Source organism: Hermetia illucens, chromosome 3 (assembly GCF_905115235.1).
Source record: "Hermetia illucens chromosome 3, iHerIll2.2.curated.20191125, whole genome shotgun sequence".
NCBI classification, from domain to species: Eukaryota; Metazoa; Arthropoda; class Insecta; order Diptera; family Stratiomyidae; genus Hermetia; species Hermetia illucens.
Window position 1 is genome coordinate 114,408,231 of NC_051851.1, and position 16,725 is coordinate 114,424,955.

At 43.8% G+C, this 16,725-nt stretch overlaps 1 protein-coding gene across 3 annotated transcripts in view; it reads right to left on the reverse strand.

The window, feature by feature from the left end:
• Nucleotides 1-459: 459 nt before the first annotated feature.
• The window catches only part of LOC119652812 (zinc transporter 2), a 188,014-nt gene continuing 171,748 nt past the window's right edge, over nt 460-16,725 (reverse strand). For all 3 annotated transcript variants that reach the window (XM_038057136.1, XM_038057135.1, XM_038057137.1), the window contains 3 exons: nt 6,170-6,725; nt 5,960-6,107; nt 460-839 (listed from right to left, as the gene is read on the reverse strand). In XM_038057136.1, the coding sequence (XP_037913064.1) occupies nt 694-839; nt 5,960-6,107; nt 6,170-6,725 (850 nt within the window). In that variant the 3' untranslated portion in view covers nt 460-693. The remainder of the gene's footprint in view (nt 840-5,959; nt 6,108-6,169; nt 6,726-16,725) is intronic.

Sequence of the window (16,725 nt, forward strand, 5' to 3'; positions counted from 1 at the left end):
TTTTTTCTTTGTTTATTTTCTGTAACTCTTCTTTGACGACCTGGACGCCCAGAACCGAGAATATGAGCTACATCTTCTTTCTGTATTCCGCGATCCTTGCAAAGGACACAGCACTTTGGCGATTCACAAGTGTTCGGTTTATGTCCTGGGTCGGTACATTTGTAAAACAAAGTGCTTTTGTCTTGCCCCTTGCAATCCACTGCCATATCTCCGTATGCCCAGAACTTATCGATGTGGATAAATATTATATGATTTTAGGAAAAATTTGCGTTTCAATGCCTTTCACGGCCACAGTTGAACTGATGGTGCTGTCCGGCTTGCCAATACGTAGATGGTTTTTTCACTCCAACAGGCGGCCGGATTTACTATGGACTGCGCAAGGGTGACTGAAAAGCCAGATAACAGGCAGGATGTAAATTGGTTTGGGAAGGAGCTTATCAAAGCTTCATATTCATAATCTTGATGTTTTTATATCTCAAATAATTTATTCGATTGATTTCTATTGACAAATTATGTACAATATTAGATTACACATGCAAATGCTAGTCTATATTATCGCTAACAGTAGAGATGATAGCAAGGGGATTTCTCGATCACACTTTCCAGTCGTGCCGAAGCCTTTCTTCAAAACAATTATCAAGAAGGGAGGATACAATAGTATTCACTATTGATTTATCAAAGCAGAATAAAATGTTAACTTCCAGGTTGTGAACATTGTTTGCAATCTTCCATTTCCGCTGAATATTCTTCTATTTGTATCGTCGTTTCAAAGAAGTTATACTTGATGTGGACCGCTGATGTGGCATCTTGTAATATTTTCTTGGGATTAGCGCCAGGTTCTAGAAAAAAAGTCTTTACTGAGGCATATAGATTAAAGAGATTCAGAAATTATCAAATAGCTTCACATATAAAGGACGATTTGTTAATATTATTAGATGCTCGTCCGGCCTCTGGTTAGGTAAACGTAAAATAGCGGCAACCCTATCCAATTACACCAACAAAAACAGATATAAGGAAAAATATTCATTTATTGGCGATTAAAACGAATGGCTGCCCAATTATAACAAATAATTAACTAAATTGAAAAGTAATTGTTTAGGATAAGTGAGGGATCCTAAGTCCACAACCACTTGTTGTTGGACCGGACCAAATGGAGAGCAACTTACTCCCACGTTTCTTTGGTCCGCGGATCTCTCGTTTGGGGCATGGCACCCAAGCATTACAAAAATTATAGGACAAACGGTTTCGTCCAGGGCAGAGGCAACTCTTCAGACGCTGCCTCACCTCTGCCCTGAGAGCAGCGTGACCGTGAGTGGCATCAGATGGAAAACGCTCCTTTATAAATTCAGAAAAACACGCCAAGGCTGCGAATTATATCCAATCGAAACCAATAGTTTGAGCACCCTTGGCGTGTTTTCTGAATTTATAAAGGAGCGTTTTCCATCTGATGCCACTCACGGTCACGCTGCTCCCAGGGCAGAGGTGAGGCAGCGTCTGAAGAGTTGCCTCTGCCCTGGACGAAACCGGAGTTACCCCCTTCGAGACCCTGGTTGGTTAGTGTATAGTATTGCTCGACTGCGTCGTAGGGCATATGGCTTTAGATATAAGGCGGGTGGGAGCGCACTCAACTGCCTTTGCAATAGCCGAAAAGGAAAGGTTTTTGCGAAAAGTGCAGCAGTTGAAGACGACATACCTTTCTAAAGAAAATTGTCAAATCGTCAACAAAGACATGACATGAGTGATCGAACTGGAGGAACTCCTGGGCTGCATTTTCTTCTCCAGATGGATATGAACAGTAACAGAAGGCGGGGCCAAACCAGAAACCACCACACTTCCCGTTGCAGACCGAAAAGCGAAAAGAAGAACACGCGTCTGAAGAAGATCCCATCCAAGGCTCCAAAAAAGACGGCAAAAAGGGGAAAAAGAAAGCAACGCGCTGCGCTATTAGAAAGCTGTTCGCCCAAAGTGAAGACACGTGGAACACGAAAGGAAAATACGAGGAACAGAAAGAAGATTAGATCTTCCGCTTAACTCATTGAACCAACGGAAGGCAGTAGATTTGCGGAAGATCTCAGTGAGATCCGCTGTAAGTTTGAGCCCGAAAACAGTGGGGAAGGAACTTCTGCTCCACGTACTGAAAAGGAAGGATAGCGGAGTCCTCCTTGAATTAGGTCCGAAGACAACAAACGACACAAGGGAGATAAGCCTCTGGATTCTAGTGTAGAACCTCCCTTGACAGTAGAATGCGTTGGGTCATATGTAAAGTACAAATTCGGATAATCCCCTTTCAAATGTTGCCTGTCGGGGGTCTTATCGGAAGGGAGCATTTCGCAGATGCGGCCAGGTAGGCATCAACAATCCGCAGGAATCATGGAGCGCTCGGGGTGATGTCCAGTCTTCATCTTACAAATTAACGTGCGCCAAAGTGCAACCGCTCACGCAGTTCGCTGCAGAGTAAAAACTGATCTAATCAGCAAACAGTATCGGAAAAGCACCCTGCCACCTGGATTCGGGGTGGTACCCAATAATTTCTACGATCTACAAGAAATTTGATGGTGTGATGCCAAAAGCTACGATATAGAACGCGACCATGGAAGTTGGTCCATTTTATTATCGCTGAAGTTATTTATCTCAACTGATCGCATGATTCATTTCCCGCCCACGCCCCACAGGCAGGTAAGCCCTATATCGAGAAAGCTGCCTTCTGACTACTACTCGACACAAAGACTTATAACGTGCCTACCCATGATCATACCGTCATCGAAGGTGATCTTATTCGACAAAAAGACAGACGGTGATTGGTGCTATCGAGGCAAATACTTCGAAGGAACCGATGAAGATGGAAGCATATTGCCAATCTCACTTATTAAGAAGCGCAGAATCAGTCTTGGCAAAGTAAGGGTCTGCCTAAATCAACATATTTTCCTGGTAAAACAAAGGCCATGGCAGTCAACTATGAAAAAATTAAAAACCCAAAGCACAAAACAAAACAAAAGCACTTCGATCATGAGGATCCAACTCAGAGCGAAGTTGCCTAAACTTAGACTCTCCACTTATTCAAGTGGGAACAAAACCAATTGAGACCCAGTCGAACGAGTCGACGAGCCGAAGCCGCCCCATTCTGCCCACACTCTTGACCCCGGGCTTTAATCAGCACCACCTGGTGAGGCTAAAATATTACTTGCGGGCAAGTAAACAGCATCCGGATAAAAAGCCTTCGAGCAAACCATTTCCGGGCAAGTCGCCTCCGGTCAAAGCACAACCACAGGGTAGCCCCAACGTTCAAGGGAAAGGATCGTCTAGGACATCTACGTTTAAGAACAAATCAAAGCGACAGCGGTCTCCCGACGATCCCAACTCTTCGGCTTAGATGACTGCAAAGAGGACTCGGCCAGCAACGGCCAAGTCTTCATTTGCAACCAAGGCTATCGAAGCCGATGGATAAATCTTGTATGACGACACCAATCCATCCGATTCTGATACCGAGCGGTGCGAGCAGCTTAAAAGAAAACTCCTTCTAGCTGTAAGGACTACATCCTCGCCAAGGATTATACCATACTTGAGTCGGTCGGTGCATGGCATAAAATGTTATGAATAAACTTTGTCGATGAAAGCGCGAACGGGTGGCTCAGAGAGTACTGTTCCTCTTTCAACGATGTATTGGAGGGTGCGCAACTGACCCTGGAGAGAGTTTCCGAGCAACCATTGTTTAAAAAGTACTTTTTTACTTACTTACTTACTTACTTTTTTCAGCGTGGTCAGGCAAGAGGTCATCGAGACCATGGTGACATCCCCTGACATTGCGGCTCTTGTCGGAGAGTGGAGAATATGAAACGATATCACGCTCGTGGATCGCAGGCGCATAGGTTTATTAATCGGTATAGATTCAACTCCACCCACACCATTTTGAAGTCCACGTAACACAAATTGGACGTACAAAATGAAGACGCATCGCTCTGAAGTCTAATTCAGCCGCTTGCTCGGTACAAGGAGGTTCAAAAAGTTCTAAAGAAGAGCATAAGGTCGGTCGGCTAAACGATTATTATGAAAAGGCTTTTGCGAAGATACCAACTCCAACTCAAAAGACTGGACTCTGGCATGCAAAGTAGTATCACTGGAATGAGTGAATGGGCATTTAACGGCAAAAAGTGAGAAAGCGATGTCCGATAAGGAATACGCCTTAGAAGCATTCATGGACATCAATTACGTCTATTTCGCGGCAACATACCATGGATTCGATCCGATGTTAATTAGTTGGATGCACGAGTGAAGAAAGATCCACATATTGATCGGACTAAAGTCTATTGAGGCAGGTTGTCTTATGGTTTGCCCACAAGGAGTTATGGACACGTTCATATAGCTCCTGAAGGACAATAATAATTATTGGCAAGTTTGTGGGCACAATATGTAACCGCTTGAATGCATGTAATCCACAGTTGGTGCATCCATAATGGACTCACGGGGAGCGCTAGAGGATTGGACTAGTTATTTTCACTGGGAACGTCGGGTCGGGTAACTGCACGCTATCCACCTTAGCAGGGGCGGACATTCAGCTGGTACAAACAGTTAAATATTAAGGAGTACATTACACAATTCCAGAGCTTTGCAAGTAGGTCCTTTTAAGGTTTTGTGTGAAACAAAATCTTATTAGAATCGATTCAATGTCTGCCTGTCCAACTGTCAGCTTGTCAAGAAGGAGAAATTGAATTGGAGAGAACGCAAAAATTTAGCTAGTCCGCAGAAATCTCATATACGTTCAATCTAGCTATACAGGGTGCGGGAGCATAACTTCCTTTTTTCAAAATTCAATAAAAACTATTGTATGCATCGGAAAATATTTATTTATTTTTTATAATGTAGGTACATCTCTAAAGTTTTTATTTACATTGTTTTGAAGATCAAATCTGTTAGGTGACGTCCCCCATTCTCCATACATTGCGTAAACCGATTTCTGGCGTTTGTCATGAGTCTTGTTAGCATAGCAGGTGTTATGTTGGCAATTTCTTCTTGGATATTGGTCTTCAAATCAAATCAAATGTTTGTTAACCGACCCACACAAATGAAAATGGGCTTCATCGCTAAAAAAACAATAGCACCCTCGGGAACGACATCAAGAAGGAGCTCACACGCGTTCATCCGAGAATTGAAGTCACGTTCTGAAAGTTCATGAAAATGAAGATCATCACGAAGAATTCTTCTCACAGAACGATCGGATAGTCCAAGGGCAGATGCGTGTTTGCGCGCAGAACGCCGTGGCGATCGCAACATTGACGCTCTCACTGCTTCAATGTTCTCAGGTGATCTAACGGGCCGAGGGACTCCAGTTCTTCCTTTTGTCGCACTTGCAGTTTGTCTGAATGTAGTGACCCATGTAACAATTGATTTGCGGTCTGGGACGGGAGCCAACGGAGCTAAATTAAAGCGATTCCGAAATGCACGCTGTGTTGCAATAACCGAACATCCGCTTGAAAAGTAAACCTCAACGGCAAATGCACGCTCCTCACTATTCCAACGCCTGATGGCGACTGAACCATGTCGGGACAAAACTTTACAGTATCCCCTCTTGAACGAGACCACTAGCGCTCCGCTATGACATCAACTAACTGAGTGGCGCGCATTTTAAAAAAGGAAGTTATGCTGCCGCACCCTGTATTATTGGAATGATAACATTGTATCGAATTCGCTTTACGGAGAATACAGGACACTATGTGTTTATCAGTATCCACTTAACTTCTACAGGAGTACTCTGAACAGAGTGAACAGTACCAAAACAATTTTTTGGAGCATTAACCGACAACACTAAGTTAGGTTAGGAAAATGCGTAATTCATTAAATCGAAATGGCAAATCTTGTTGTGATACAATTTTCACAATCAAATAACTTCCTGACTTTCAACATTGAAAACACTTCATGCTTCATGTGAATTAATAAATACACAAAGTAGCGATAGTTTACTTACTGACTGCCAGATGAGCGGATAGGGCGACTTTATTGATGCTCAGAGCCCATATTCTCAAGTTATGCACGCGCTCGACCCCTTCAATTTGCAAAAACACATTCATGACTTCGGCGTAGTGCAAGTAATTTGGAGTACCTTCCATCAGAACCTGTGGGAAATATTGCAATATTAACATTTTCATCGAAAACTTTTAACATGGTTAACACGCACCAATAATGCGTCCTTCATTATGGTGAAAGTAGTGAACAGTACAATCACTGAGAAGACAAATGTGCAGATTGGGTCAGCAATGGCCCAGTCGGGTTTAAAATAAATTACTAGTGCGGCAATAAAAACCCCAACACTCTGCAGTACATCTCCCAAAACATGAATAAATGCTGCACGCACATTTATATTCTCCCTAACAGCTACACTGGAGCTTTCTGGGGCAGCAAAATTGTGCTGTTGCTGGTGCTGCTGGTTTTGTCCGGTTTGCCCGCCACTGTTCGAAACAACATTTACTAATCCAGCATCGTCTGACATCGACTGATACAACTGGCCATGTTCAGCAATATTAATGCCGCCAGTCTCCTTTTCAATCCTGTGCCTCGAGCTCGTCGGGGTAGTGGCTGATGAATGGGTCTCCTGGTTGGTTGCATTCGGGGCAGCCAAGACAATCTGGGAATTATTTTTCAGCGTCTCATCGGCGTTCTGCTTGCCCACTCCCTCCGTTGGCTGCTTGGCGGAGTGAGAATGGCCGTGGTGATGATGAAGTTGAAACCCGATTCTGAGGACAAACAAAAAACATATCAAACCAAGTTGGCATTATTCTGTTGAAGTGTTTGCACTAATGAACACATATGACAAAATACATTAACGTCCTCTGCTAGCATCACATACATATTTATAGAAGCAGATGTTCCAAAAAGAGCCTTGTGAAAATGACTCCTGTTCGAAGTCAGTTACATTCAGGAAGAGCAGTCTCTAAGTGCTTACACAAGCAACCTGAATCCTGCCACCATTCATTAAGGTAATCCCTCAGACAAATTGAGCACGTTAACAACAACGTATAATTAGTGAGGTACTTTATTAACTAATATTTTCACCACGTAAGCAAATAGAAAAGAGTGGTGATATTTGGTAAACAGGCTAAGTCAGCGTCTCACGTCCTTTGTGAGTGTCTATTTATGATACTCTTCACTTCGAGAATAAACAAGTTTTCACCCCATATGTTTAATACTCCAGGAAGTAGGAAACATTATTGTATATACGTACATATACCGTACCCACGTACTCACATATGTGGCTTAAATGGTGTGCACAGTATTCGGAAACGTATATGAACTAATTTTTCAGCTCTTATTTCTTGGAAACGGGTTTTCATCAAATTACTAAACCTATTTGGAAAAGGACAAACAGCGCCCATGCACTAAGAATAATTACTGTCAGTCAACATGATTTCGAATTGGGTAATGAGTTCCACGTGTGTGAATATCATATAAGATATTATAAGCCGGCCTCCGCGAAAAATAGTCATGGAGCTTTTCTTTGTTGGGTTTTTATTTTATATCCACTTATTTAGCTTGTGCCCCGGAAACAGAAGGGACATATTTCAACCTTTCAACGCTTGCATGGCTTATACCGGCTTATAGGCAAATAGAAAAGTTATTTACAATAATGGAAGAGAACTTTTATCGGTTGATGAAATTCTGCATTGCTTAGGAACTTGAGCCACATTTTTTCAACAATTCCACATTTATACTGGAAGCAAGGATTGTTATTCTGATCGGGGACTAAGTTCTCTGCCAACACGGTAGCCATAGAACTACCGAAATGTTTATGTGTGTGCGTGCTTACAAATATTTGGAGCTGAGTAACTTATAAAAGACGATAGATAGTTCATTTTTTTCGATTTAACGGTATCTCGAAAAATTATTCCATAGTCTAATACTTATATATGTATGTTTAAGAGCATCCCCTTCTGAAGTAGTAACAGTGAGAAAACAACATTTTTGAGAATTTCATACTTTGTAAATGTACAATTTAATGAAGCTGCGTCGCAAAAGTGTAAAATGAAATTAATAGTAACAGTCGTAGCCGGTCCCAAGCCCGGTTGTGAAAGGAGGAGCTTCAGTCTGAATGGCTGGACGCCACCGCAGCGTCTCAGGGGGCAGGTGAGGAAAGTACAGGAACTTTGGAGTCTAACTGATTATTCACTGAAGAAGCGATCACCACACCTGGCAGTTAGGTATAACAGGCAAACCCCAAATGAGAAAAAGGAGAAATTTGACGCCCGGTACTTATAACCAGTGGGTGACTGGGTTGGGCTCCTGTAATGGGCAGTACGGCGTCGAAACCGCTAATCCTGGGGCGGTTCGCTGTCTAGGCGCCACGATGACCAGGAGCATTGCTCCTCCTGCTGCATCTGTTCTGCTACAATCTATGGCGACAGGTTCGCATAGGCAGCGCATGAAGTGGACTGAGGAAATGAGCCTCTTCATCATCCGCTCCTACTACGAAATAACGGCTGGGGCGGGCACAACATATTACCGCCGTTTGCACCAGAGATTCGTCGTTTTACGTTTCCCGTGACTGTGCAGCGAATCGCAGACTAGTACCGCATTACGCGACTTTAGGTGACCGCGGAAGCTGGTCACCATCAACAACACCAGGCACCAGGCAACTGCAGGCAACAGTTTCAGAACTCTCCGAAGCCCTCTCTTTCACCGTCAGGCGGAGGTCTCCGCTGAGGTTTCCGCTGAGGTTCGAGACGAATTCCAAAAAGCCTGCATAGAATATTTGGAGATGGAGCCTTTGCATAGACCAGGAATTTAAATCAGCATCAGCAATGCCACCAGACGGGTTAAAAATAAAGTACAGAAGGTTTATGGGAACTGTGTCATCGCCAGTGAAATACCCGTAGTTGAAATTCTGGACACACTAAACCAGAAACTTTCTGTCGTATGCAGTCGGTTAGGACAAAATGGGGAAATCAGTCCTGACATGTTCAAAACTTACGCGAGGAACAATCAGAGCTTTTTCAGATCACTCAACGAATTCCAAAACAACATCTAGACAGTATAGTTTCGGTAACGGAAGCGAAACAATATTGGGGTGGACTTTAGAGATTACCCGCCCAGCATGCTGAGCATGCCGAGTGAACCATACCACTATATCGGGCATCAATTTTGCGGATGTTACCGAAGAGGAAGTTCGACGAGCCATAAATAGCTCGAAGAACTCGAGGGGCCCAGGTTTGGATCGGGTGCAGAATTTCTTTTATAAAAAATGTACCATTATACACAGTTGGTTGGCCCGTAGTTTAAACCAATCATTAGCCGGCCGGAGAAATTTCCACCCTTCCTCACTGCGGGAAATACCTACCTTGTCCCCAAAAGGACATGGTGCAGGACCCCGCGGATACAAGACCGATTACTTGCTTACCAAATCTCTACACTTTCATAACGTCCATTATTGGTGGAAGGGTCAATGCGCACCTCGAGACCAAAAGCATTCTGTCCGAGGAGCAGAAAGGCTTCCGATTTGGGTCAAGGGGTTGCAAAGAGCAACTCCTTATCGACTCGGTAGTTGAAGGACAAGCAATTAGATACCTAAGAAATCTCTTTAGTTGCTGTATCGATTATGTCTGTATCGCATTGATCCCAAACTAATAAAGTTTTTGACGACAGTCCTGGAAGGGTTGCATTGAACCTTGTCAATACCTCAGAGCGTATTCATAACGGAGAGGCATCTTCCAGGCGGATTCGTTGAGTCTCCTCTGGTTTTGCATTACACTGAACCCCTTTTCATGGCTACTGAATGATGCTAGAGAGCATGGTTTTGTAAACAAATATGACCTACGTGCTCAGTGCGAGATGAGATACTTGATGTACTTAGATGGCATCAAGTTGTATACTTGTACTGACGGTCAGCTTACAAGTCTGTTGCGAATAGTAGACACGTTCAGCCATGATATTCATCCACATCCAAGATATGGCCGAGATAAACTTCTACAAATACCTAGGAATTCTGCAAGGAACCCATGCTCGGTTGGTGATTTGAAGGATGCTCTGCTGTTCGAATCCCCGCGACGTGTGATGCTGGTACTGGAATCGCATTTCTCGGGGAGGAATAAAATAAGCGCGCTTCGGAATATTGGCATGGACGAGAACCGATCTAACCGCTTCTAACTGGCCGCCACATATCGCACAACACGCCTAACGTGCTATTAGTTGATGTGTGGTTCGACGTATATTATTGATGTTGCTATCCCCCATAATAGCAATATTAAACGGAAATACATGGAGAAGAAGGTGAACTATAAGCCAGTGGCTCGGGGAATCAGAAAATTTGGCGCCTCGAGAGATTGGTTGTAGTTCGCATCATACTGTCAGCTACAGAGATAGTCCCTCTTATGCAGTCTGCTTCAAACTATGCTCCATACATGTTCGATCTTGCGGGAAGTTGTTGACGGACTCTCTCAGTAACCAACGCCAAATGCTTGGCACTAAGTGTTACTATTAGGTAAAATCCAGCATCTTTCGTGATCAGTTTCGCCATTTAGCTTTATCAAATGCCTGCCTAAGTGTCCGGATAGCTGAGTGGTTAGAGCGCAAGGCTGTCGTACGGAAGGTCGCGGTTCAAATCTTACTGGTGGCAGTGGAATTTTTATCGTGATTTGACGTCGGATACCAGTCGACTCAGCTGTGAATGAGTACCTGAGTCAAATCAGGGTAATAATCTCGGGCGAGCGCAATGATGACCACATTGCCTACTACAGTGTACTGTAGTGTACCATTACGGTCTTGAATGAAGTGCTCTAACACACTTCAAGGCCCTGATCCAACATGGATTGTTGCTCCAACGATTATTATTATTATTATATAAATGCCTGATCAGGGTGCAATCCCGAGGCTTTTAAATCCCCATCCAACGTATCAAGCCACCGTTGTTTAAGCCTGCCTTTTGGTTGTTTACCATCGACTTCCATGTTCAGGCCAATCTTGGCAAGTGAATTCCCGTTGCACGAATTGCGTGACCATACCATCGAAGACGCCTCTCTCGCAACTTTTCCACGATCGGTGCAACCCCATGACGGTTGCAGATATCCTCATTTCAGGTGTGATCAAAACGTGTCACGCCAGTAGTCGAACGCAACATCTTCGTCTCCATTACCGCAAGACGTCCTTCATTGTCTTTTACATTTGGCCAAAATTCAGAACCATAGAGGGCGACAGGACGGGCGACATTGCGTTAAATTTTAGATTTGAGACGTTCGTTGATCCAGACTGCGTTAATGCGTGAAACAATTTCATAGCGCAGTTCTCCATTGGCTGATAGCGTTGACCCGAGGTATTTAACTCGCTCAGTTCTGAGCAGGTCACTGCCACTGATAGTGCCTATTTCATGGGGATCGGTTGCCAAAAATTCAGCTTAATTCAGATTGAATTTGAGACCGTGTTGAATGAGGCGATCATTCTATTTTTGGAGAAGTTACTCGAGATCATTTTTGCTATTAGATGATAAGAAAACATCATCTGCATAAAGCATTGTACAGGGCGCTGGACGTTCGATTTTCCGTGTGACTGTGTCCAGAACACGATGGTGCATCTATATGAAATCTAGGCCTCAAAATACATCCCGTTCCGATATCTGCACAAATAATGTTAGTGGTATATTCACATATTTCAGAAATTTATCTGCAAACCCCACTTATGTTCGGACACACACACTATAGTTCGTACAGTTGGCGAGCACTCCATATCACGGAGTGTATCGCGACGGCATACGACTCATCGACGCTGAGAATAGTGGAATAGTGAACTGTCTGATCTTCGGTCGGCGTGTCATCGGGTCAGACGAACGGCCCAGAGAACAATGGATAGGATTAAACAGGAGGTGAAGCAGCGTATTAACAAGGAAGCTCGCAGAAACCTGAAGCTGGCTATACAGTGAAGCAGGAGCGACTGCTTCAAACAACTTTGGGCAGAGACGGACATAGACACATGAGGAAGCGCCTACAGGGTCGTAATGGGGAGATTTAAAGGTGAGGCAATTCCACAAATTACATGTCCCCATCTTTTACTGAAAATTGCCCAGGGTTTATTTCATCAGGAGAGCACAAGCGGTTACAGTCTGCAGACTCCTTTAGATTTGACTGTAATACCCCCAGTAACGGCGGAAGAAATATTGAAGATTTGCGGTGGACTGGGAGACTACAAAGTGTCGGGTCTCGACGGTATACCAAATAAAACCCTTAAGTTGGCTGTTAAGTCGAGACGAGACATATTTGTAGATTTGTTTGAAGCATGCTTGGTTGATGGGATCTTCCCCAAGGCATAGAAAAGAAAAAGGTCAGTTTTTTTGTCTACACCTGGTAAGTCTTTTCGTGAACCAGGCCTATATGTCTATTGGACATACGGGGAAAATGCTGGAGCGAATAATCATTAACAGATTGTTCCCGGTTGTGAAGAGTCTTCGAGACTTATCAAACCGATCAACCGTCGATGCCATCAAACTGGTCACTGATTTACCTGAAAATGCGATGCATGGAAAGGGTAGCACCAGGAAGTATTGCGCAGTGATTACCTTTGACATGCAAAATGCGTTCAACTTGGCCAGTTGGAATCTTATAAGGAGGTCTTCGGCGGCGATTGGTCTATCCAGCTACTCAACTGCGCTTGTCGACAGCTATTCAACAGGTAGACAGTTCTGGTACGACACTAAGAGTGGGCCCAGAGAATACATTTTATCAGAGGATGTTCCATAAGGCTCTGCTCTGGGACCGCTATTGTGGAACAATATGTATGATGTATGATATTCTCAACATCCTAGTTGCTGCCGAGAATTACGCCGATGACATAGCAGTGATTGTTGTTGAAAAACATCTGACGGAGGTGGAATTATATTCATCCGAAGCAATCACTGCTAGAAAAAAGTGGCTGAAAGGTACGGTAAGGAAACCACTGCTCGTATCAGAATAGGGAAGCATATCATCACTTCAAAACCGACAAACAAATACCTTGGAGTGACGATAGATGCAAGGCTAAATTGCAACCAGCACCTACAACATGCTTACATTAAGGGGTCCCATGTTATCATGGTCCTGGCAAGGATAGTGCCAAACGTTGGTCGCCCACGATTCACCCGTAGGCTACTTATATCTTGAGTGATGAGCTCTATATTCCTTTTCGCAGCGCCGCTGGTGAGCACGGTTTATAGAAAAACAGTAGTTAGGGGGTGGTTTTATTGGGTAAAAATTTCACACGTCGGAACATATGTACCAGTGTTGGATTGCGATCATCATCATCGTTTGGAGATATTGCACTTGCCAGTAGGACAGAAGTCGAAGAGGCAAACGAATCAAACCGGGGAAAGCAACAGGCCCTGAAGACATTGCAGCTGAGCTCTGGAAAGCAAAGAGTAAGGACTCAACACTGGCTTAGTAAGTTCTTCAATCGTGTTGTTGAGAAGGATAGAACGCCATCTGAGCGACAGGAAAGCACAGACAATATGGAACAAATCGGAAATTGGAAACTTAGCGCTTTATATATGAACGGTTTCATAGAACCTATATGTAAAAATATTTGGGTATACATTGGTTCCATTTGTATATAGCTCGCAGCTCGTACTGACATTTCGTCAGTATTTTGCAATTGAGAAAAAAGATGCAACTTTGTTTTCTGTAGTACTATAACTTTGTTAATTTTTACCAAACTTTCCAGAATGATGTTTCACATTTAAACCTATACTACTGCAATCTTACGGATCTAGGACGAACTTAAGGAGATTTTCATAACAATATTAATATACTATTATTCACTATATTTGAGCATTCATCGATGAAGTCTGCATACTATGTGCATGGACAACCATAATTTTCTTCAGACTTTTTGGTTGGGTAGTTTCTGAGAGTAAAGCTAATTGACCCCTTTCGGACCTCTAAACACCTGCCCTTCGCAACCAAAGTTAAAAATCAAAATCTTCTTCGAGAAGTACCAAGTGACACCTGTCATTTGATATCCTACATGGATATATTCGGTGAAGAAAAAAGTTGCACCTCTTTTACGCGTAACTTAACCTCAAGCTCAATGTAGAAGAATGCCTGGGGGTTCCCAGTTCCAACCATTTTACCAAATTTTATGTCAACGGATATAACCGTTTCTGAGAATAGTGCGTGCGTCAGCCAGATACACAGAAAGAGGAGAACGAAAGATGGGACCGGAAAATCAGCATATATACTTCAATCATTGCAGGGTCAATAAGGTTTTCTTGACCAGACCAGGTCCGAGCAGCACATCATGCTGGTCTACATGGAAAAGCATTTCAAGTGACATAATGCATCGCCATGGCATGTGACTCATCTATGTCCAGGGGACACATTCCCTAGTAGAAAGCCCAACTTTTGTCAATGTATTGGCCAGGCTTCAATCAGCTTGCCGAGGAGCCAGACGGAGATACAAAAAGAGCATGTATATAAGAAAACCCACAAAAACCTTAATCTCGCCAACCAGGAGAACAAGACGCAACGTGAACTCGTGTGGGAGCGGCAATAGAATTATGATGGGACCATTCAGATGCTGGTCATGCTACAATTCGCGTTACGTAACCCCTTGTTGAAAGTAATCGAGGTTTCATTTTCCCAACATGAGAGGGGCGCGTACACTTTTCAGTGATCTCTGAATGTTGTGGCAATTTCGGCAGTGATCACAGACGAATTGTTGAAGATCTGCTGTAGAATAGATAACAAGAAAACTGCGAGGTTGGCGGAATACCGAAAAGGGACCTTAAGCTCCCCGTGAAATTCAGGCCGGAAATGTCCACTGAGTTGTTCAAAACGTGCACACCTGCGGGAATATTTCCTGCAGCACGAAACCGGGAGAGGTGGATACTGCCGCCTATGTTTTCTAGACACTATTGGGCAAATATTAAATGGGGTAATCTATAACAGATAACCCCCGGTTGTTGAGAGCCAAGCAGGCCTTTCAAGTCGGCAGTATAGGTTCCGTAAATTCAGGTCAACTATTGCCACCATCAAATTGGTTATTGACTTGACCAAGCATGCAATTCATGGAAAAGTAGTACCATCCAATATTCATCATCATCATCATCAAGGGCACAACAACCGGTATCCGCTCTAGGCTTGCCTTAATAGGGAACTCCAGACATCCCGGTTTTGCGCCGAGGTCCATCAATTCGATATCCTTAAAAGCTGTCTGCCATCCTGACCTGCGCCATCACTCCATCTCAGGCAGACTTATAGACTTTCCGGGCTGCATCATCCTCATCCATACGGATTAAGTGAGCCGCCCACCGTAGCCTATTGAGCCGGATTTTATCCACAACCTGACGGTCATGATATCGCTTTAGTCCCCTAATTTTATTCTTCTCGTTTGACCAGTGCGGTTTGATGTTGTTGCTTGGTTGGTTGGTTGTCACCATATACTTTGTCTTGCCTTCATTGATGTGCAGCCCAAAATCTTGCCCCAATGGCCGCCTGCTCGATCTGGATGAAGGCAGTTTATACATCTCGGGTCGTTCGTCCCATGATGTCGATATCGTCAACATAGGGCAGTAGTTGGGTGGACTTAAAGAGGATCGTTCTTCTTACATTTACCTCAGCATCACGGATCACTTTCTCCAGGGCCAGGTTAAAGAAGACGCATGATAGGGCATCCTCTTGTCGTAGACCGTTGTTGATGTCGAATGGTCTTGAAAGTGATTCTGCTGCTTTTATCTGACCTCGCACATTGGTCAGGATCATCCTAGTCTGTCTTACCAGTTTTGTCGGGATACCGAATTCTCTTATGGCCGTGTACAATTTTACCCTGGCTATAATATCATAGGCGGCTTTAAAGTCGATGAAAAGATGGTGCAACTGATCTCCATATTCCAACAGTTTTTCCGTCGCTTGCCGAAAAGATAAAATCTGATCTGTTGCTGATTTGCCTGAAGCGAAGCCTCTTTGGTATGGGCCAATGAAGTTCTGAGCGTATGAGGCTATCCGGCTTAGCAAGCTAGCGGAGAATATCTTATAGGTGGTACTCAGCAGGATGCCTCTATAATTGCTGCACTGTGTGATATCTCCCTTTTTATGTATGGAGCAGAAAATGTCTCTTTGCCAGTCTTCAGGCATTGATTCGCTGTCCCACACCTTGAGCATAGGTTGATGAACATTTCATAACCAAAAGAATGCATTCAATTCGATTGTAGGCTTATATGTTGTGTTCTCACCTATCTTGCTGCCATCGTCTAGAGCTAATTGTAAGATCGGAGGTTCTGGTATGTCACTGATGATGAACCCAAGTCGTACGTTGTCTCCGTGAATATCCCACAGGGCTCCGTACTGGACCCACTACAGTGACATATCATGTATAATTATGTAACATTCCGGAGGAGGCGCGGGGTTACGCTGACAACATTACACTGATTGTGGTTACAAAGCATTTCTAAGATGCTGAGATATACCCCTGTGAAGCAATCAATGGTGTTAAAGCTTCATTAGGGAGCACTGGACACTTGCCCAGGAATAGACGTGAGCGGTCCTCATCATCAGGTACCCTAAGAAAAATTACGTTTGCATCTGGATTGGGAGCCATGTGATCACTTCCAAGCCGTCCACCAAGTACTGGGAGTGATGATAGACGCAAAGCTCAATTTTAAGCAGCACATAGATTATACTTGCAAAAACACATCCACCACGAGTATGGGTGTAACAAGAATTACGATAAATGGAGAACGACCGTGGTATTCTTACAGCCAGGAGTTGCATCCGGCTACATACAGTT